The sequence below is a fragment of the Ictalurus furcatus genome, chromosome 1 (genome assembly GCF_023375685.1).
Source record: "Ictalurus furcatus strain D&B chromosome 1, Billie_1.0, whole genome shotgun sequence".
Classification (NCBI taxonomy): domain Eukaryota; kingdom Metazoa; phylum Chordata; class Actinopteri; order Siluriformes; family Ictaluridae; genus Ictalurus; species Ictalurus furcatus.
Genome location: NC_071255.1, coordinates 10,697,098 through 10,720,761, shown reverse-complemented (window position 1 = coordinate 10,720,761; position 23,664 = coordinate 10,697,098). Strand labels below are relative to the sequence as shown.

The 23,664-nt window shown below is 40.6% G+C and overlaps 1 protein-coding gene and 1 long non-coding RNA gene across 2 annotated transcripts in view; both read right to left on the bottom strand.

Moving 5' to 3' along the window:
- Positions 1–14,656: 14,656 nt before the first annotated feature.
- LOC128607758 (uncharacterized) lies at positions 14,657–17,031 on the bottom strand. Its single transcript, XR_008385960.1, has 3 exons — positions 16,632–17,031; positions 16,163–16,318; positions 14,657–15,890 (listed from the first exon to the last, which is right to left on the bottom strand). It is a non-coding gene; the product is annotated as an uncharacterized LOC128607758 (long non-coding RNA).
- A 4,917-nt stretch (positions 17,032–21,948) lies between these two features.
- si:ch73-22o12.1 (nectin-2) overlaps positions 21,949–23,664 on the bottom strand; it is a 78,099-nt gene continuing 76,383 nt past the window's right edge. The window contains exon 10 of the mRNA XM_053624871.1: positions 21,949–23,482. Within this exon, the coding sequence (XP_053480846.1) occupies positions 23,273–23,482 (210 nt within the window). The 3' untranslated portion in view covers positions 21,949–23,272. The remainder of the gene's footprint in view (positions 23,483–23,664) is intronic.

Below are 23,664 nucleotides of genomic sequence, written 5' to 3'. Positions count from 1 at the left end.
ATTGAAACAAACCATGGGGTAACTTTCGCTGTATACAACCCATTAGGTTACTAAAAACCTGTGCAATTACAGAACTGTAATGAGGTAAGTGATAAACTCGTAGGTAAACTATTTGCACCCCACACACCCTGAGCTAGTGTCTTTACAGCACATTCAAGAATGAGAGATTTTAAGAAAGCTAACTCCAGGAGGAAGACACTATACAACAGTTAAAAGAAGAGTTGAAAGAGTTTAAACCTGAAAGCAGAATTCAAATAAGAACTGAAAGAACAAAACCAGGTTTTAGATAGAGTGTAATACCTGACCGAAATGAAAAACCTGTTACATCAGATAAATATCTAATCCATAACCTCCAACAGCAGCTAAACCAGTCTAATCAAAGCAGAGTCAGAACAATTCCACAACCAATCAACAAGCTCTCAGACAGATAACAGTCCACTGGTTCCTGAGAACTACCAGAGAACCAACCTCACTGCCCCACAGGCCACTACAACCCACCATCATCTTTCAACCCTGTACAGCTATTCTGTCAGTCCATATTTCATGATTTATCCACACAATATATACGGCCTGCACTCGAAAGGAGAGAAAGGGTCAGATCATGGCCACAGAGAATTTCGAGAAGCAGCCATAACCATTACTACATTGCCATGTACACCTTGGTCAGGAGGGTGTTCGAATTCTTGCTAATGATCTACAGAATACGGTAACACTTTACAATAACAGTACATGAATTATCATGCACTAATACCTGAATTAATACTTACTTAAATATGAACTAATAATGAGTTAAGGCATGTACTTATCATGAACTAATGAAGAGCTAACCTTAACTATGACGTGAGTCTTATGAATTCATGCGTGAATAACGACCACCTTAAGTACATGTTAGGATATGTTTGTTAGCTAATGTTTAAAACAAAACAAAACAAACAAAACAAAAAGCCCCACTACAAACATTGGGGACATATGTCAACTATTTCATCTTATCTGTCAAATACTGTAATAGCTAGCCTAAAAGATTCCTGTAGTGCTTTTAATAGACTACATACGGTATGTGATACAATTTTAATATCGCAAGAGTTTGATACACTTTTAATATTGCACTTTCATCCCTTCATGCATGCCTTACACCAGGGGTGGGAAATCTTATCCTTAAAGGGCCGGTGTGGGTGCAGTTTTTCATTCCAACCAAGCAGGAGCCACACCTGATTCCACCTGTTTAATCAGTTGATCTTGGCTTTCAATAGATTCAGGTGTGGCTTCTGATTGGTTGGAATGAAAACCTGAACCCACACCGGCCCTTTCCGGATAAGATTGCCCACCCCTGCCTTACACCTTTATCTAAAAAACTGTGACTGGTGAGATACTTTCAATATGTTTGTAGAATAGCCAGGGTTTTTATTCATCCATTCTGTGGAGCCAAAAAAAAAAACAACCCAGACATTATTGTACCACTAAAAACTGGTGGCAATCAGATCTATACACTCTCTCTCTCTTTCTCTCTCTCTCTCTCTCTCTCTCTCTCTCTCTCTACAGGGAAATCTTCCTACCTTCATTTAAACACATATATGTAAAACATGGAGGAGACTCAGGCAGGGTCATTATCTGATATAACAAAATCCTGATTTATTAGTAAAACAAAAAAACTTATTAAAGCTTAAAATGGCAATATTAACCAGAATCTTGATCTGTATGCAGTTTAAATCCAAATTATTCAACCCCCATTGCAAATCAGGTTTATTGTCAAAATGTACAGACTTTCAGCTGTTTGCAATGAACAAATCAAACAATAGCATTTGAAATAGTTCAACACAACGAATGCTTCTGCAACTGAATATGCAGCTTATAATGATTTCTCCAGTTTCAAAATTATTCAACCACCTGAATAGAATCTCTCACAACAGCACAAATATACAGAACAGGTGTTGTCTTAAGCACATCAGGTGTGCCTGAGCTGGAACACATGAAATACCTGAACTGGCTAGGGGCAGAAAATCCATGAAATACCTGGACGGGGCAGAAAAAGGAAGCTATCAACGGCTGCAACCAGATTTCTGAGAAGGCAGGTTGTGAAAAACCTACGAGTGACTGCAAAAGACCTGCAGTGAGACTTGGTGGCAACAGGCACTGAGGTTTCAGTGAGCACAGTAAGACGCATTCGAAACGCAGAAGGTTTCCATGCCAGAACTCCAAGTCATACACCACTACTGACCCAAAAGCACAAGAAAACTTGCCTCAAAATCATATAAAAAACTACGGAGGTTTTGGGATTCTGTTCTGTGGAGTGATGAAACAAAACTGGAACTTTTCGGCATGACGGATCAGCGGTATGTCTGGAGGAAGAAGAATGAAGAAAGAACACTCTGTCCACAGTCAAGCATGGTGGTGGCTCGGTGATGCTCTGGGGCTGCTTTGTATCCTCTGGCACTGGAAACCTGCAGCGTGTGGAAGGCAAGATGGATTCATTGACCTATCAGGAAATCCTAGAAGAAAACGTCATGCCGTCTGTGAGGAAGCTGAAACTTGGGTGTCATCTGACCTTCCAACAGGACAATGATCCTGTTGTCCTGGAAGAAAGTCCTGGAAGATTCTACAGGTCCATCACAGTCACCTGACTTGAACCCCATAGAAAATCTCTGGTGGGATTTGAAGAAGGCGGTTGCAGCACGCAAACCAAGAATATTACTGAACTGGAGGCCGTTGCTCATGAAGAATGGGTTCCTCAGGAATGCTGCCAGAATCTGGTGTCTGGTTGTGCATTTGTAGCAGGTCATAACAGCAAAAGCGTGCTCTACTAAGTACTAAAGATGCTTACCACAGAGGGGTTGAATAATTTTGAGACTGGGATTTGGGGAAACCACTTGAAGCATTCGTTGTGTTGATTTGTTCATCACAAACAGCTGAAAACTATAAATTTTGACAATAAACCTGATTTGCAATGGGGGTTGAATAATTTTGATTGCACCTGTATATGTTCAGCATACACACCTCCTGTAGAATCCCTTACTATAATGATGAGTTCTTTCATAATATCCAATCTAGAAGTCAGCCCTTTCCAGGCTCAGGCAATTTGCTGCTGTGTGTGGGTTTTAATGCCAGGCTCAGGATGTGACATTATAGATATCCATGGAAACAGCCATATATTTAAGGTCTCTCCTTACCAGACCCACACAGCAACACATATCAACCAGACTCAACTGCTAATAAGGATTGTAAGGTGTTAGTGCAGCGCTGTCAAGGCCTGGGCCTGAACATGCTGTACATTAAGCTTATTAACAGATTCCCACAGAAATAATTCCAACCTAATGAAAGAGATGTTAAACTGACAGTAAAACAAATAAATTAAATTTATTACAAACCAGCAATCAAAGCAAACCTCGCTAAAACAAAAGAAATGTGTAAAAAAAACAAAACAAAAAAAAAACAATACATACACCGATCAGCCATAACAATAAAAACACGGAGAATAACATGGGGTCAAGAAGTGGGATATATCAGGCAGCAAGTAAACAGTCAGTTCTCGAAGTTGATGTGATGGAAGCAGGAAAAATGGGCAACTGTAACGATCTGAGTGACTTTGACAAGGACCAAATTGTGATGGCTAGATGACTAGGTCAGAGCATCTCCAAAACAGCAGGTCTTGTGGGGTGTTCACGTTATGCAGTGGTTAGTTCCTACCAAAAATGGTCCAAAGAAGGACATCCGGTGAACCAGCGACAGGATCATGGGCGCCCAAGGCTCATCGATGTGTGTAGGGAGTGAAGGTTAGCTCTTCTGGTCCAATCCCACAGAAGATCTACTGTAGCACAAATTGCTGACAAAGTTCTGAAACTTTTGGCTGAAAATGCTGTGTATGACATAAAGGTGTTAGAACACACAGTGCATGACAGCTTGCTGCATATGGGGCTGCGTAGCTGCAGACCGACCAGAGTGCCCCTGTCCACCGCCGAAAGCACCTACAATGGGCATGTGAGCATCATAACTGGACCATGGAGCAATGGAAGAAGGTGGCCATCTCCTTCCTGGAGAAGAGATGACACCAGGATGCACTATGGGAAGAAGACAGCAAAGGTAGTGTGATGCTCTGGGCAATGTTCGGCTGGGAAACCTTGGGTTCTGGGACATGTGGATGTTACTTTGACACATACCACCTTTCAAAACATTGCTGCATTGCTGCAGACCAAGTACACCCCTTCATGGTAACAGTATTCTCTAATAGCAGTGGTCTGTTTCAGCAGGATAATGCTCCCTGACACAATGCAAACATTGTTCAGGAATGATTTGAGGAACATGACAAAGAGTTCAAGGTGTTGACTTGGCCTCCAAATTCCTCAGATCTCAATCCGATCGAGCATCTGTGGGATGTGCTGGACAAACATGTCCGATCCATGGAGGCCCCACCTCACAACTTACAGGACTTAAAGGATCTGCTGCTAACGTCTTGGTGCCAGATACCACGACTAACCTTCAGAGCTCTTGTGGAGTCCATGCGCAAGTTGGTCAGGACTGTTTTGCGAGCACAAGGGGGACCTACACAATATCAGGCAGGTGATTTTAATGTTATGGCTGATGGGTGTATCTCAGAAAGAGAAATAATACCTACATAATCCAAAACAGAGAGCCTAACTGAGACTAACTTTTGTCACAAACTGAAACAATGTATGAAAAGAAGTTGAAATAAGAAACCAGATCCATGAGAAACAGAACAATCTTGACATCAAACAAAGCAAGAACATATCAATACAGAATACACAAACATGGGAAAACTAGATTGAAAATTGAAAAAAAAGATCTATTTGCATGATTCGTTGACTTTAAAACACGTGACTATTTTATCAAGTCTTTTAATAGTGGTGTAGGGAGTAAAGTATATGACGTTATTAAGTCTACATATCTGAAAAATGAATTCCGTAAACAACTCGGAAATGAAAGGACAGAATACTTCACTCAAGTGTGTAGGGTGAGAGAGTACTGCAGCTTGTGTCCAGTGCTGTTCAGTTACGTATATCAATGTGTTAATGGTGTTACCTGAACAATCTGCAGCCACTGGACTCACCTTAAACGATACAGAAGTGAAATCTTTTGCCCTACGCAGACAACCTGGAGCTGCTGAACCAGGCTTACCCAATCACCTGGACCTGCTGGAATAGTGCTGTCAGATCTAGCACCTGACAGTCAATCTAGCCAAAATCAAAACTGCAATCTTAAAAAAATAAATTAAAAAAAGCAGCCCAAGTCTCAGGAAAACAGGTCCGTGTTCACTCAAAAAAATTTTGATCTGGGAGAAAATGAGAAAAAGCATAAAAGGAACAAAAAGAGACCTCTCAATTCAAATTTCTGACACTGGTATTATGTCTATTGTGCTGTATAGATGTGAGGTTTGGGATCCACTCAATACACAGGACTACACCACATAACTACTACAAGATTGGACAAGCACCCTGGGACACACTTCACTTCGAAACATGCTGCAGATTTTTACAGCCTGAGGGACAGTGAGAGACCAAATGTCCTGCAGAACACGAGCTCTTTATTTGGTTAGCTCTAGATGACATTTAGCTGTTATTTCTTTTTGTGTGTTTTCTGAATGAATGATTGATTGATTTAATATATTGATGTGTCATGGGATACCAGTGCTTGATCCTGACGCCTTCTGCCCTCAATCATGTGGATGATTGATCCACATGAATCCCTAAATTCCCAGAAGATAACATTTTATTTGTGTAGCGTTTTTACCAGTAGACGCTGTCAAAAAGCAGCTTTACGGAAATGTACTGTAGATTTATATTTAAATCCCTAATGAACAAGAGGTGACGATGGCAAGGAGAAACTCCCTGAGACAGCATGAAAAAGAAACCTTGAGAGGAACCAGACTAAAAAAAGGGAACCGCTCCTTTCTAGGTCACAGATTACTCTTCCCCAACCGTATACTATACGCTCAAACAGTACCGAGCATGTTGAAATTTGTATGTAATGCAAATGTATGTAAGAGGGGTTTTGGGGGGGATTTATTTTCTTAATCGTGCGAAAGGATTAGTACAGCTGTCCCAATGGCAAAAATGATAGATAAATAGATCAAGCCAAAAAACATGTCTAGGAGTATGTCTAGGAATAGATCATAACCAGGCAGTGGAACAGCCATGACTTAGCTGGATCAGATGTCCAATTTAATTTAGTATTACACACATCTGACCTGCACAGCTTCCCCTTCACTAGTACTGCATCTCTGATCAACTTGCTCAATAAATTATTTACAATCTCTCAGTAAAGTAGCACTTGAGATCCATATAACACTCAGGTAATGGCACAATGAACAGTTTAATTAGGAAAAGTAGTACAACACAATGTCTCAGCCAATATACACACGTCATATTGTTTTATTGTCCCTATGTGTGTGTGTGTGTGTGTGTGTGTGTGTGTGTGTGTGACCTAGCCCACAGGGCGTAGTTAGAGGGAAGTCGCATGCTTGTTTCCCGCCTGCTTGCTAACCTCTTGCTTATACCCTGCTGCCGCTGGCTAGCCCTTGTGGTGAACAGAGAAGCAGCCTTGTGTGTAAGTCTCCCCCTGCCAGTACATAGCCTCTCCTTCACTAAGACTCCTGCCAGACCTCCCTTTGGCCACACACGGTAACTGGGTGCTTTGCGGCTCCAGGCTAACTTTTATGAGGGGTCTCGGAGCTTCATTGGTCCCCAGAGGTTGTCTATGACCAGCCACTGCCCTGCTGCTCTATGGGTAAGTCTATTAATACAAAGGCTAGGGGAACACCCTGAGAGAAAAGCAATTGGCGGCACACATTAGGTGGTCCTTCGACAGACTGGGTTTCCCCGTTGCCACCGGGATTCATTTCATCACTGCGAACATAGTGCTGCTGGGGACTGCGCACCCCCTGTGTGACTAGGAACAGGAAATTGCTCAACCATGACTTCTTGTTTCACAGGGGTATAAATATGAGGTAACACATAAGCCAAATTCCGTTAGTCATTCATAACAATGCGTGAGACCAAAGAATATAGCTGTGATGTGCAGCAAAAGGTTGTTGAGCTTCACAAAATGGGAAGAGGCTATAAGAAAAAAAACCACCATCAGGGCAAAAATTAAGAAGTTCCAGTCAACTGGGAATGTTATGAATCAACCTGGAATTGGACGTGTGTCTATATTGTCTCTATATTGCACTGTGAAGAGGATGGTTCGGGTGGCCAAAAAATCTCCAAGGATCCAAGGAGAAGACTACCTCCCTTTGCCAAGATAACAGCTCTGAGTCTTCTCCTATAATGCCTGATGACGATAATGCCCCCCCGGAAATATCACATTTACAAATTAATTCATAACCTTCATTCGATGCAGAAAAACCACCTTGGCTTTAATGTTCTCTAGTTGCGATGCTTCAAGCTTGACACACCTCTCTGCAGAATCTCTGTCAGGTTGGATAAAATAATGGTTTAGAGCAGGGGTGGGCAATCTTATCCTTAAAGGGCCGGTGTGGGTGCAGGTTTTCATTCCAACCAAGCAGGATGCACACCTGATTCCACCTGTTTAATCAGGTGATCTTGGCTTTCAATAGATTCAGGTGTGGCTTCTGCTTGGTTGGAATGAAAACCTGCACCCACACCGGCCCTTTCCGGATAAGATTGCCCACCCCTGGTTTAGAGTAAGGTCTAAAGTGAGGAGCGTGAAGTGGTGTGAATACCTTCTAAAAGCATTGTATTTAAATACCTCTGACACACAATGTTTGACCTAAATGTTGGCACAATTAGATCTCTCAAAATTTAAATTTAACCTGACCCTAGCACAAAGTTCAACCATAATCATCTCTCTGACTAAAAGCCTGGACCTAAGCGTAACATAACCTTAATCACAATCATAAACCTAATCCCAGACCATATCCGAAGGAATTTATATTAGTTTTAGTTTCATTAAAAACGGAACAAATAGGCCCTTTTATTCAAATCTGTGTATCATCGAATGTAATTGTAAAATGATTGCATGCATATTTTGCACACATTTTGGATATTCAGAAAATTCATTTATTTATTCGTTTCTATATGAACAAACTCATGTGTGGTAAGAGGGAGGAGTTAAATTCGAGTTTTAAGGAATAGTCCAGTGTGTTCAACCTCAATAATCTCAATGTGTTTCTCTTCACTCAGAAAAGAACAGGACGTTTCAGAAATGTTGTTGACAGTAAGCAATTATACATAACTATAACGATCAGAAAACAATACGTATAACACAAACAATTATACACTAATTGTTCTTTTAGATATGTTTACTGACTTGTCAACCTTTTCTTGCACAGAACCAACAAAGTAAATTCAAGTGCTGCACCATTTATCACCGTCACGCTTGTTTAGAACGATCCTCTGTTCCAGCGTAAAACTAGTAGTAACAAGAGGGTCTGGTCCCATCCGGACAAGGCAAGGACAACCATATACTGTATCTCCTCCAGTGCTTGTAGAAGTTTTAACAACTTATTTGCAAAAAAGTGTAGAATTTCAAGAAGTTCAAATGTTGTAATAAAGACAACAAACGTGTTGTAGAAAGTAGGTCGAAAAAGAGACTAATGCAACTGAGAGCTGATCAGAGTTATAACGGTATTCCTAATTGGTATCCGAGTTATTAGATATAATATTTATATCATGTTCAGAAAGGGAGATGATCTTTTTTTTTTTCTTTCACTATTAGTATCATAGCATACACTGTTTGAAACCCAACAAACTATCAGCATGTTAATTTAATTCAAATTCCTTTGTTTCGGGGTGCGCAAACTTTTGCACTCAACAGCAATACTTCTAATATATAATAATTCTATGTATTATGTGTACGTACACTATATGGCTAAACGTATGTGGACACCTGACCATTCACACCTATATGTGCTTGTTGAACATCCCATTCCAGATAATGAGTCTTTATTGATCACATATACATAGTGAAATTCTTTTCTTCACATACCCCAGCATGTATAAAAGTTAGGGTCAGAGCGCAGGGTCAGCCATGATACAGCACCCCCTGGAGCAGAGAGGGTTAAGGGCCTTGCTCACGGGCCCAACAGTGGCAGCTTGGCAGTGCTGGGGCTTGAACCCCCGACCTTCCGATCAGTAACCCAGAGCCTTAACCGTCAAGCCCCCACTGCCCCTAATGTATGTAATCCCTCTTTGCTGTTATAATAAGTTCCAATCTTCTGAGAAGGCTTTCCAAAAGATGCTGGAGTGTGGATGTGGGGATTTGTGCTCATTCAGCCACAAGAGCTTTAGTGAGGTCCGGCACTGATGTCGGGTGAGGAGGTCTGGGGTGCGGTTCATCCCAAAGGTCTTCAGTGGGCTTGTGATCAGGGCTGTGTGAAGCCAAATAGAGTTCTTCCACTCCAACTTTGGCAAACCATGTCTTCATGGAGCTCACTTGGTGCACAGGAGCTCTGTCATGCTGGAACATATGGGTGTGAAGATCACGTGCCCATATACCTTTGGCCATATCGTGTATGTTCTATGTTCTAGATACACTGTATTTGGATGGAAGCAGAGCATTCATCATCACTACCATTGTTTTGCACGTAAAAGCTCTGTAAGAGCCCTTCCAGTACAAGAAAGGAGTATTTTGTTGCTGTGTGTTGGTGACTTCTTGTGCCTTTGATTGTGATATATATACGTTTCACACATAGAACATTATAGGTGTATCAGGTGATTGCCTCAAGCAGTTGCTCCCCTCTGATTGGGTAACACTTTAATAAGAACCACAAGTTTCACTTCCGCTTTGGTAGATGGCAAATCTTTTGAGCCGAGCGAGCGCACTACTGTTTGACTGTGTCTTTATTTTTGTTTTGAGTCCCTTCAGTAAATTCCAAAAAGGAAGAACTTGGTTTCAAGAGTGTCATTGAGTCATGCATCAACTACATGCTTGGATTCAGTCGTTGAAGTGGCCATTTTGAACGATTAGAAGGAGCCGCACTCGCGTGGTCATTCACTGAAACTTGATCACGCTACTTCAAAAGTCTCTTAAGGGCACAGATGAACAAAAAGGGACATCGTTAAAGCAGGCCAGTCTCATTCTGAAACCTGCTCACTGTACAGCTTCTGAGAGGCAGACTCTGCACACATGTATATGCTCAACATGAGTAAGACTGGTCTTGGTTACTGGACTAGGATGTGCTTCAACAAATGTTTTTACATTTACATTGATTCATTTAGCAGATGCTTTTATCCAAAGCGACTTACAAATGAGGACGCACAAGCAAAGCGATCTATCAAGCGGAGAACAATACGAGTAGTGCTATCATACAAGATTTATAATTGAGTTCTAGAGAAGCAAAGTGCACAGAGTAGAGGAGTAAGAACCAGAGTACGCCGTTTTTTTTTTTTTTGTTTGTTGTTGTTTTAAAGGATAATGTGCGGTTGGCGTTTTAAGGGTTAGTTACGTTTTTGCATTCTGGGAAATCTATGAAATCTGGAATAGGCAGGTTGAAAGCCGGCAGCTTAGTACATGACCATGCTCTAGATTCTGATGACATATCAGCGTATTTAACAGACAGATTAAAAAGCTGTTTTATGGACTTTTTATTTATTTATTTTTTTACGTGAGCAAAGCACGGGCAGCCTGTGTGGGATGAAATCAACACTGAGAGTTTCAATCTTACAAAGCAGGAGCTTTTAGTGTACTGGGAAAAGGGATGCTGTCCCAGATTAGACTGGGGGCGTGATACAACCTGATGTATGATGAGAGAATCAGGGCTGTACTCAGGGTTCTATATTTTGCTTTTACTAAAGTGAGAATGCTGTCAGCAACTTCATTTATCAGTTTTAAACAGATTGCGTGAGTCATCCGGTCTAACAGAGAGAAGCACAAAATGTGAGAGACACTTTACAGAGTCCTCCAATTACTCGAGTGTGTACTACGCATCCTCTACTCTCCTTAGATGACCTAACACAAACACGCAGTTTCTGTCCTTTCTCCCTCCTCCTGCTGTCTCATTCTGTGCTCCTTTTATGTCTTCTCTATCAAAGCATCCTCTCTGATACACACAATCACAGACCATGCTCTTCCTCTTCCTCTCACAATGCAAAAAAAGGTCGAAGGTGATTTTGAGACATGAGATGAGTTGGGCCAGAGAGATATAGAGATGAGTTTATATAAGGGAGATTGAATAACTAACAGAAGGCCTGGGTACTGGTCCACTAATCCCCATAGGCAATCTGCTTAATCGTTGCCTCACCTCGACATGCCTGTCTCTCTCACTCTCTGTCTCTCTCTCTCTCTCTCTCTCTCTCTCTCTCTCTCACACACACACACACACACAATGCACAAAATGTTCCACTGGCAACTCCATAAATATAGTATATGGACCCTGTTTAATGACATCATTCATTCATTCATCTTCAGCAATCGTTTTACCCTGGTCAGGGTCTGCGTTGATCTGGAGCCCATTCCCAGAAAACTGCTCAGAAACACACCCTAAATAGAATGCCAGTGCATCACACTGCACCATGCACACACACACACACACACATTCACACACTTAGTCACACCTTTACAGTCACAAATTCACCTATCAGCACGTTTTTGTGAGGTGGTAAGAAACCAGAGAACCCGTAGGGAACCCAGGCAGACACGAGGAGAACATACAGAGAAACTTAACCCATGCTCAGGATCAAATAGGAGCACCATTATTTTTTTATAGCAAAATTGTACATGAATAGAATTTGGTTCCAGTTAATAAAATGCCCCTACCTCTGCAAATATTTGGATACCACTTAATGATATCATTCAAGTATGAAGCAGCAATTCCAGCAGGAAAATGGTGGACACAACGATCACAATCATAACCAGCTAGTTATTTATTCAAAGCCGGTTTTCATTATCGAATGTATTTGTACTGGCATAAACATGGATTGAAGAAACGTTAGAAAAAAGTACAGAGGCAAAGAAATGACGTTTAACTATAACGCATTGACAACGTAGTAAAATCAATTCAGCTCATCTATAAAGAATTTGGACCGAGAGAGACTGAGAGGCTTTCTGTCCAAATAAAAAATAAAAGAGGAAAGAGGAATTATGTAGCCCTACAAAGACGACATCCTCATTAGCAATTTAAAGGCTCTGTACCTTTAACATCTTTCATTTCTTCCATTCTCATTCCACACCCCCCCCCCCCCCCTCTTATTCATCCTCTAATTTATTTATAGACAGCTTAGTGGTAGTGTCACAACCAGGAGGACCAGGGATACTGTTCATAAGAAGGTTACTGACTAATAGTAATAAAGAATACACACAAATATAAAAATACATGCGTGCCAACTGCTAACAATAAAAATGAAACGCTAAAATAAAAAATGCCAACTAGTCAGGTAAAAGGGATTTGGACAGATTATTTGGATTATTTATACTACTGGTACTGAGTTGGTATCCATCCATCCATCCATCCATCTATCCATCCATTTTCCATACCGCTTATCCTACACAGGGTCACAGGGAGCCTGGAGTTTATCCCAGGGAACTCGGTGCACAAGGCAGGGGACACCCTGGACGAGGTGCCAACCCATCGCAGGGCACAATCACGCACCCATTCAGACACTACGGACAATTTAGAGATGCCAATCAGAACAACATGTCTTTGGACTGGGGAGAAAACCGGAGTACCCGGAGGAAGCACTGGGAGAACAATGGAATCGAACCCCCAACCCCAGGAGGTGAGAGGCAAAACGTGTTAATCACTAAGCCACCGTGCCCCCTCCCTGGGTTGGTATAATAATGAGGAATTTAGGTATTCAGACTTCAGGAGACATGAAGCAGGGCAGTGGAGTCACGTGTGGAGCAAACTGATAGCACTTCCTCATCTGCAAGAGAGCAGCTTGGCCTTGCTGGCTTAGTCATCTGGGGGCTGGGTCTTTAGTGACATCTATAATCAGTGAAGGATTTCTGTCCACTGAACCAGGTAATGGATATTATGTAAATCCAGCACAGCTACTGTAAACTTCATCCCCAAGCCATACTCTGTGTGATCATTTCTTGTATCTGTTGATGACCCGTCGATGGTGGTGAAGCATTGAGTCAATTTTCAATAGCTGGAATGACTTAAGAACCAAAATCCAAACTGAACATCTTTTCAACATACTATATGGTATATAATTATAAAAGGTTAATGATTTATAATCACATTATCCGGTGTCACCTCGAAAAGGATGGGTTGGATACTACAGTGCTGTGAAAAACTATTTGCCCCGTCCTGATTTCTTCTGTTTTTGTGTATCCCATACTAAATTGATAAAATAAAGGCAACCTGAGTAAACACAAAATTCAGCTGTTAAATGGTAATGTTATTTATTGTAGCAAAAAAGTTATCCAATACCAACTGGGCCTGTGCGAAAATTTATTTGCCCACATAATTATTAAAACTGCATTCATAAAGGCCTGATTACTGCAAACCCTTTTCAATCAGATCTACACTTAAATCGATTTTTGTCAACAGTATGACGTTGGTTAAAAGGTCTTAACCAGTAACACACTATGCCAAAGTTGAAAGAAATTCCAGAAATGATGAGGAAGAATGTGATTGAAATACATCAGTCTGGGTTACAAAGCTATTTCAAAGGCTCTGGGACTCCAAAGAGCCACAGTGAGAGCCATTATCTCCAAATGGAAAAAACTCAGCACAGTAGCGAACCTTCCCAGAAGTGGCCGACCTTCCAAAATTCCTCTAAGAGCACAGCAACGACTCATCCAGGAAGTCACAAAATAGCCAAGGACAATATGAAAGGAACTACAGTCCTCTCTTGCATCAACAAAGGTCACTGTTCATGACTCCACTATCAGAAAGACACTGGGCAAAAAAATAAACATTAAGGTTCATCTGAATTTCGCCAAAACACACCTTGATGATCCTCAAACCTTTTGGGAGAATGTTCTGTGGAATGAAAGTGGAACTATTTGGAAGACAGGGGTCATCTGGCATTACATCTGGCATAAACCAAACACAGAATTCCACAAAAAGAACATCATACCTACGGTCAAGCATGGTGGTGGAAGTGTGATGGTGTGGGGATGCTTTGTTGCTTCAGGGCCTGGGCAACTTGCAATAACTGAGGGTAACATGAATTCTGCTCTCTAGAAAATCCTAAAGGAGAATGTCCGGTCTTCAGTCTGTAAGTTGAAACTCAAGTGCAACTGGATCATGCAGCAAGACAATGATCAAAAGCGTAGGAGTAAATCCTAGTCCTAGCGTTTGGTTGCAGTTATTGCTGCTAAAGGTGGCACAGCCAGATTTTACATTTAAGGGGGCAATTAGTTTTTCACATTGGTGAAAGGTGTTGGATAACCTTTTTTGCTTCAATAAAAAAATAAAAACGGTATTGTGTGTTTACTCAGGTTGCCTTTGTTATATGTTATACTTCATTTGAAGATCTAATACTATTTAGTATGAGATATTCACAAAAACACAAGAAATCAAATACTTTTTCATGGCACTGTAAGTCTGGTTCCTCTGAAAAATGTTCATTTTGCCACTGTCTTTGCCTCTAGCTACAAAATTAAACTGAACTGATATGGTCCTTCATGCCCTCTGTCTTTCTTTTACCAATGGTAAATAGATAAGTGATTAGGAGCAGCCTCTAAAAACAACAATATTTATTTATAGTGCAGGTTATTTATACCGTGGCTTGGCATGAGTAATAGGACAGTCCCATTGCGGTGATAATACTGATTCTTCCTGAACAGATGCTCAGTAGGAAATTCTTTATTTAACCGGAAAAATGTGTGAGTCATGGGTACTCAGCCAGGGCAGACTGGCTGATGGTGTACAGGAAAGATATCCAGCAGAGATCCGAATGAGGGATTTTTTTTTTTAGACATGGAACCCAATGGACTTTTCTGCCAAAGCTGCTATTCAAGGAAACGCTCGTCAAGAAAGCCAAAAAGAGTTGGCTGGAGTGGAGTTGATGCAATCACCAGCAGCTCCCAGCTCAATTAATGTGGCAGTGTGACCAATACAAGTAGGGGCGGCTGGTATAAATGAACACTTCCTGTGTATGCTCCATTTTAAGGTGGATTATTTTGGACTTTTGTAGACAACAGCACTCCTAATTGTCGTAAGAAAAATACACAGAATGGTATAAAGAAGTAAGGCTAGGACTGATTTCTGTCTAGCTCAGTCTGTAGATTCATGCATGCATCTAAAGAACGTGAGCAAGGTAGATTATTTACTCTATCATCCTTTTTTCCCCATAGACAAATTATTAGTTGATATAGACTAAACACAGATTTACCAATGAACGTAAAAAACGTAAACAAAAGGACAAAAAGGTTTTTATTTGAGCAAAATGATTACAGCTTTTCTGTTTACCACGTTTGGATCCATAGACTTGGAGCAATTTTATAGTTTTTCCCATCAATGAGAGCTTGTGATATAATGCAATGCTCAACGCTAATCGTTTCATTCTCGAGCTATTGACAAATAGCTCGAGACCAGCTGTCACTGTGCCCAAAAGTTTGCATACCCCTTGCAGAATCTGCTAAATCTTAATACTGTTAACAAAATGAGAGCGATCATAAAAATCCCATGTTGTTGTTTATTTAGTTCTGTCCTGAATAAGATAACACATAACATGTTTACATATAGTCCACAAGACAATAGCTGAATTTATAAAACTTACCCCCGTTCAAAAGTTTACATACATACGCTTGATTGTTAACACTGTGTTGTTACCTGGATGATCCACGACTGTGTTTATGTTTTGTGAGAGTTCTTCATGAGTCACTTGTTTGTCCTGAGCTGTTAAACTGCCCACTGTTCTTCAGAAAAATCCTCCAGGTCCTGCACATTCTTCGCTTTTCCAGCATCTTCTGCATATTTGACCCAGTTCAAAGCAGTTCGAAACAGTAACCTAAACCCAATCCTATATCTGATTGGTAACGAGAGAAACAAGAAACACCACAATTCCTTAATGCAGAAATCCTGAAGAAGATTCCAAGTCATCCCAAGGGAGCACTGGAGGAATAAAATGTATTAAGTCTCCAGTGAGCTGTCACATTTATCTGGGAGTGTGACCTTGCTTATACTTAATGCTTGAGGTCAATAAGGGACGTTCGACAGCTTTTACTACTGGAGGTTTAGTGGTAGAGAAACTAGTCAACACTGAGCCTATATATCCTGCTTAGACATTGGCAACTGTACCTCCGATTCTTGTTGCACTCATCCCTGCTGTTTATTATTTATTGCTGTTGGTCCAGCATCTGCTACTGTTGCTGAGTCAAGATGTTTATCTTATTGGATGAGTGGGGCTTCAAAATCAAAGTCTTCTGTCACCAACTCACGAAAGACTCACACAGGCTGGACAGACAAAAGTGGGTGATAAATTAGAAATAAAGCACAAACACCAGAACAGAACTAGAAACACTACAGACCACATGAGAGATACAATAAATATGAGAAGAAGGAAGACAGTCTGAGGTAACAGAAGACTCAGTATGAATGAACAAGACTGTGAAAATTCCACTGGAGAGCAGGTTTGTGTGTATTTCAAATCTTAGTGTCTGGATTTCTAAACAGTATGAATGAGGAAGCATGAGACATTACTCTAATAACACGTTCTAATAACATTATATTAATATTAATATATATATATATAACATCCTCTCCTCACACATATGACCAGCATGTCCAGTAAAACAAAGGCATGAGAACGCAGACATTCTCGTTCACATCTCTTGTTTCCCGTCTCAGCTTGATGAAGCTGAGGATTGTTGCTGTGGTGATGTCATTGGTTGCCTGGCAACTGCTGTCCCTGGGTTACCCATGACTAAGGCTACAATGAGAACATTTTGGATTATTTGGGGGGTTGTTGAGTTCACATCTCATGCCTAAGCGTCCATCTCCATGAGAACTCCTCGCTCTCCTCTCTATAAAGCGCATGACAATGCAGATAAAGCAGCGTCATGCACTTTACACGTCTTTTTTAAAAAAAAATTATAGTGGATGAGAGAGAGATAGCTGTAGAGAGAGATGATGACACAGCACATTTAGACACACTCAGGCCCTTTTGATGGATTAATGGGGTATAAAATAAGATGTAAAACATGATATTTTGTCATGTTAATAACATGTGCTGTAGGATCTGCAGTACATGCCATACAGGAAATAATTACAGCTGTAAACCTCAAGATTCCACACAGTATGGTACAATTTTAATTCAAAAGGTCAGTCTGATCAAAGTGTGACCAACTTTGATCAGAATCTGGGGTAAACGTATTTACCCCATCATCATTTGGGAATGATGATGGCATAGAGAAGTATCGGAGTTACAGGCAAATCACCTCGATAGCCCATTGACACATATACTATGTGGACAAAAGTATGTGGACACCTGTAAGGTGTGACACCATCACACCTATACGAGCTTGTTGGACATCTCATTCGAAAACCATGGGCGTTAATATGGAGTTGCACATCCCCCACCTTACTTTGCAGCTGTAACAGCCTCTACTCTTCTGGGAAGGCTTTCTACAAGTTTTTGGAGTGTGTCTGTGGGATTTTGAGCCCATTCAGTAAAAAGAGCATTAGTGAGGTCAGGTGAGAAGACCTGGCTTGCAATCAACGTTCCAATTCATCCTAAAAGTGTTCAGTAGGGTTAAGGTTGAGGCTCTGTGCAGGTAATAGGAGTTCGTCCTCACCAAACTCGTCAAAGCTTGACTTTATGGACCCAGCTTCATCCGTCAGACCGCCAGATAGAGAAGTGTGATTCATCACTCCAGAGAACACATTTTCAGTGTGATTTACACCACTCCAGTTGACTCTAACGTGGTCTTGTGCGTAGTGATCTTAGGCTTGTGTGCAGCTGCTTGGCCATGAAATCCCATTATCATGAAGCTCCTGATGCACAGTTCTTGTGCTGATGTTGCTTCCAGAAGCATTGCGAAACTCTGTAGTGAGTGACACAACAGAAAATAGGTAATATTTACTCGCTTCAGCTCTCGGTGGCCCTGCTGTGCGAGTTTGCGCCGTCTACCTCTTCGTGGCTGAGCCGTTGTTGCTCCTTGATGCTTCCAATTCCCAATAATATCACTTACAGTTGATTATGACATCCTATGAGTCCTTCAGTACAACCCGTTCTACTGCCAGTGTTTGTTTATGGGGACTGCATGGCTATGTGATTGATTATATGCACGTGTATGGGTGTGGCTGAAACAGTCAAATACAATACGATACGATATGCTGTCCACATACTTTTGGCCATATAGTGTATGTTTAAAGATATGAATCATTTTGAACGCTCCAGTTGTCCATTTTTGATCAATCAATTGATAAGCAATTACAATGGATAATAATCATAATGTTTCATTTCATTCTTTGTCTTTTACAGTTGTCACACCCCTAGATGTGGAGGTCATCAAGTACAAGTACACGCTGATTGTAGACCTCATACCTTAAACTGTAGTGGGTTTATCCCTTATCCAAGACCAATTATATTATAACGATGAATACTTACATTTGAGTTGAATAAGAATCACAGCATTAAAGGACAATCTGTGCCTGTGGGCATTTGACCTTTAATGTTATCTAATCTGCAAGACAGCACCATCCTCTGGCAAAAAGTGACTCACAGAGTGAGCAGCCCAGAGTCTGACCTATATATAACATATGTGAGGGAGTATATTTTAACTTACATATATTTGAAATTTCTTTCATTTTTCATTGGCTAAAACAAAAACTGATACTGTATCATCAGGTACAGTACGTCTTTGTGGAGTGTCGTACAGTATCTTGTCATTGACTGCCACCTAACGGTGACAATGGTACGTTGCAAATGACTGGAAAGCTCTATGCTGACTCAGCGTAGGTATTTCACTATGTTCCTAGAATCAGTTCCTCATCACCAAGCTCAATCATATCCAAAATGTTCCTCCTTTCAACAGTTGTCTTCCATCACTTAAAAGCTGGAGAGGTAGAAGGAGGTTAGAGAACTTATCCTGTGTTCTGTGATGTTTCGCGTTCACCACTGATGTCTGAATGTAATGCAGAGGAGGGGGGATTACAACATCTGTTTTTCGTGAATGTGAGTGAGTGTGTTTTTAACATTTTTTTTTTCTAAAATATTTATTTATTCATAGTAATTTCTGTGTTGGATGGATGTTTGGGCTTGTTAAGTTGTTTAAAGAGCCATTTAAACCATGTCTTAACCTCCTGACAGAAGCAACCAGGTTTGGGGCTGAAATATCCTGGTGTACATATACAGTATCTCACAAAAGTGAGCACACCCCTCAGATTTTTGTAAATATTTGATTATATCTTTTCATGTGACGACACTGAAGAAATGACACTTTGCTAAAATGTAAAAGTAGTGAGTGTACAGCCTTTGAACACGTGAGAGCGATGACACCAAATTTAACACACCTGCTCCCCATTCACACCTGAGACCTTGTAACACTAACAAGTCACATAACATACACCGGGGAGGGAAAAAGGCTAATTGGGCCCAATTTGGACATTTTCACTTAGGGGTGTACTCACTTTTGTTGCCAGCGGTTTAGACATTAATGGCTGTGTGTTGAGTTATTTTGAGGGGACAGCAAATTTACACTGTTACACAAGCTGTACACTCACTACTTTACATTCTAGCAAAGTGTCATTTCTTCAGTGTTGTCACATGAAAAGATATAATCAAATATTTACAAAAATATGAGGGGTGTACTCACTTTTGTGAGATACTATATATATATATATATATATATATATATATATATATATATATATATAGTTGAATGTGCCTATATTTAAGGTATTTTTACTTGCTAAGGTTTTTTGGCGTGTTCAATTGCAATAATACTTAAGTACAGTCACAAAGTACAATTACACAAGTATTTTCCACTTCTGGTTATAGAATAAGTGGAATTGAAAGTCCATTCAGAGAAATTTCCTAATTGGTGTACACCAGAGATATTCAAACTATGAATGAATTGTGATACATTAATGTTTAAATGACTGTATCATAAGTCCATTTATTTTATTTCCAGTTATTAATAAGCAGGGCATCTATTAAAGTAATAACTCGAAGAATGTAAAGCCCAAAGTGATCTAATAAATTGATAACAGCAGCATCCATTCTAATGGGAATAAACTGCACTGTCACAGGTGAGAACGTATAGCACAGGTGGAGAGCCAACATGGAGCTACTTGAGCTCTTAATGAAGTCTGCTCTAACCCAATCCATTTTATCCATCACGGTTGGTGCATCCATCCATTTTCTGTACCGCTTATCCTACACATGGTCGCGGGGAGCCTGGAGCCTATGCCAGGGACCTCAGGGTACAAGGCGGGGGACACCCTCAATCACAGGACACAGTCACGCACTACGGACAATTTGGAAACGCCAATCAGCTTACAACGCATGTTGTTGGACTGGGAGAGGAAACCGGAGTGCTCATAGGAAACCCCGAAACACGTGGAGAAGCATGCGCACACAGGGTGGAGGCGGGATTCGACTCACCATTCCCAGCAATGCGGGGCAAACGTGCTAACCCCTAAGCCACTGTATCCCCCCTCCATCATGTTTAATCACAATGAAAATGGGTTTCAATTCCTAATTTCATACCTGTATAAACGTTTCCTAATTCTGGCTCGTTCCGGATCTAAATCTACATCTGGCTTTCTGTATAGCGGAAAGCGTTCTACAAATAAAACAGAATTATTCAAGAAAGAAAAAGAATACACGTACCAATGTTTTGAACCAACCCCCACCGATTTATTATGCTAATACTGACAGTTATATAGATAAACAGTAGGATAATTGTACAAAGAGAGTAGCAGCAGTGGAAAAAAAACAGAAAAACAAACATAAAACGTTGTGCTTGTCACAGTATAAAAGTAGCCGAAGGAACAACAGAAAACTTTAAGGTCAAAAATTCATCAGAGAAGAAAGACTAAAGAAATCAGAAACTGATTTTGCATTGACATTCAAACAGAGAGCCCTTTTCAACAGTAGAATATTAGATCATAGTATATGTGGAATTATAATTGTATAAAAGTGTCATTACTAAAAAAAAAAGAAAAAAAAAAAAAAGAAAGAAAGTAAATTCCTCTGTGAGTATTAAAAAATGCTACAACCCTGCCCTCCCGATATAAACAAAATCAGTCACATTGATTCAGTGGCTTACTGTAAAAATGGATAACTACACCTACAGAGAGCAGCCTAAAGCCCAGGAAAGACGGTACTAAAGTACTAAAGCATTACACTACACAGTCACTGCCTTGCATGAATATTGGCACAGAAAGCTGAAAAGCTTACAATCAGTGTCATGACATTGTTATCTTATGTGCAAATGGCAGATAATTGCACACTGTTGTTGTTGTGTCCTGTCAGGGTGTACAACGATATTTTGCCTTCACGTTCAGTACAAAACAACTGCAACCTTTCCAGAAAATGGCACATGCAAACAGCAAAATGAAGAAGTTGGAAGGAAGAGATCTACATGAGGATGCTTCACAGAAGGCCAAAAAATTAGGGAACACTTGACTTGTTTCACTCGAATTAGTCCTGAAGCGTTTGTTAAAAAGCCAGCACGTGAGCTTTAGAAAGTCAGATGAATGTTTTTGTTGGTCTGTGATTAGTGGCTAACGCTACTACGTGCTAGCAAGCGACATGAAGCGCCGGCTACTGTTGTCACTAAACCTGCATTTTTGATGCTTATGAAATGGTTAGTACAATATTATTTATACATTTAGTCCCCTCCGAAAGTATTGGAACGGCAAGGCCAGTTCTATTGTTTTCGCTATACACTGAAGGCATTTGGGTTTGAGATCAAAAGTTGAATATGAGATGATAGTTGAGAATTTAAGCTTTCATTATCTCATATATACACCAAGATGTGTTAAACAACTTCGAAAATGGCACCTTCTGTTTGAACCCACTCATTTATTTTTTTTTTCAAGTGATCAAAAATATTGGACCGTGTGACTGGCAGGTATTTCTTGATATCCAGGAGTTCCCAGCTACATTGATTGTTTAAAGAATGAATAGCTCTGAATGTCTACTCTTGGTTTGAGCCCTGGGTTTCACCAGTGAAGACTGCATTTGTTGTTAAAAAGACTAAACCAATATGAAGAGCAGAGAGCTGTCTGTGGGAGAAAAGCAAGCCAAGCCCATTGCACAAGCATCGGGCATGAAATCAGTACAACAAATTTGGAACGTCCTGAAAGAGAAAGAAACCGCTGGTGTATTAACAACTAGACATGGGATATGTCAGCCAAGGAAAACAGCAGCAGTTGATGACAGAAACAATGTGAGAAAAAGTGGAAGGTTTTAGACTGGCCAAGTCAATCACCAGAATTCTTCGAGCAGAATTTCACCTCTTGAAGAGGAAACAAACAACAACTGGAAGACGATGAGATAAAAGCATCACAAAAGAAAAAGAGAACAGTTTGGTGATGTCAGTGGGTCACCATCTTGATGCAGTGCAAGAAAGGGATATGCAACCAAATACTAAGTGGTTTTTGCTTTAATCGACTTGAAAACTATCTGTTCCTATACTTTTTCTCACCTAAATATTATGTGGTCCCCACCAAAGGTGCCATGTTCTAAGTTGTTTAACACATCTAGATGTAAATATCAAGAACTGAAAGCAGAAATTCTGATCTATTGTCTCATGTTCATCTTTTGATCTCAAACCCAAATGTCTTCAGCGTACAGCAAAAACAATCAAATTGCCCTTGCTGTTCCAATACTTTCAAAGGGGAGTGTATATTTTGGTAAATTTTTGGTAACATTGTAAAAGCCCATGAAAAGATGATGTTTTGTTTTGGTTTTAAATCCCACATTCATGTGTTAAATATTGTTGAATGGGAATTTAACACAGATAGGATGTAGCGATGTGAGAGTAAAGAGCTGGTGGATGTCATATAACCTGGGGTCATGTGACTGGAATTTCAGAGGAATTGTATTACTTGCCTCATTTGGACATTTGCCGTCTCATGTCGCTTGTAGCGTCGCGAATGAAAGATGGTCCGTTGCTTTAATTCTTGCTAGCGAACACAAAGTTAATCTCACACACACACACACATTATTCCAGCCTGAAGATAGTGGTACAGCAGACTTTAGATTCATTTAATCTTATCCTTACCCTTGAACATTTAAAAGAATTTCTGTAGTGTCCGAACAACAGTTCTACAGAACTGAAAGACAACTTTACATCTCAAATCACAAAGGTGACTCACCCCCCTCCCATATCTCTCTCTCTCTCTCTCTCTCTCTCTCTCTCTCTCTCCAGTGTATAGGACTCTATGTTACCTTTCCTACACAATCATGGGAGCGGACATAAAACTGTCCTCCTTGGATAAGGTTGAGGGGTTTGGCGGCTGTTCGTCATCACCGATCTCTGTATCCGTCTCTACGTGTTCGTAATATGGCGGAGGGATCTCGCTGTCCTCCAAGCCAGAGCTGGTGTTGTGGTAAGTCAGCTTCGGCTGATCGTCCTCATCGTCACCGTGGTACGAGTCCAAATCCTGTGAGAGACGAAAACAATGATGATGTCGTTTAGTTATACTCGTAACATAAACACAGGAGCAGCTCATAACCAGAGGTTCAGGTGGGGGAGGATGATGTTAATAATGACATAGCCTTAAACAACATCAAGTTGACAGGCTATCACACCTGACGTATAGGCTACTATCTAGTATGTTATGAA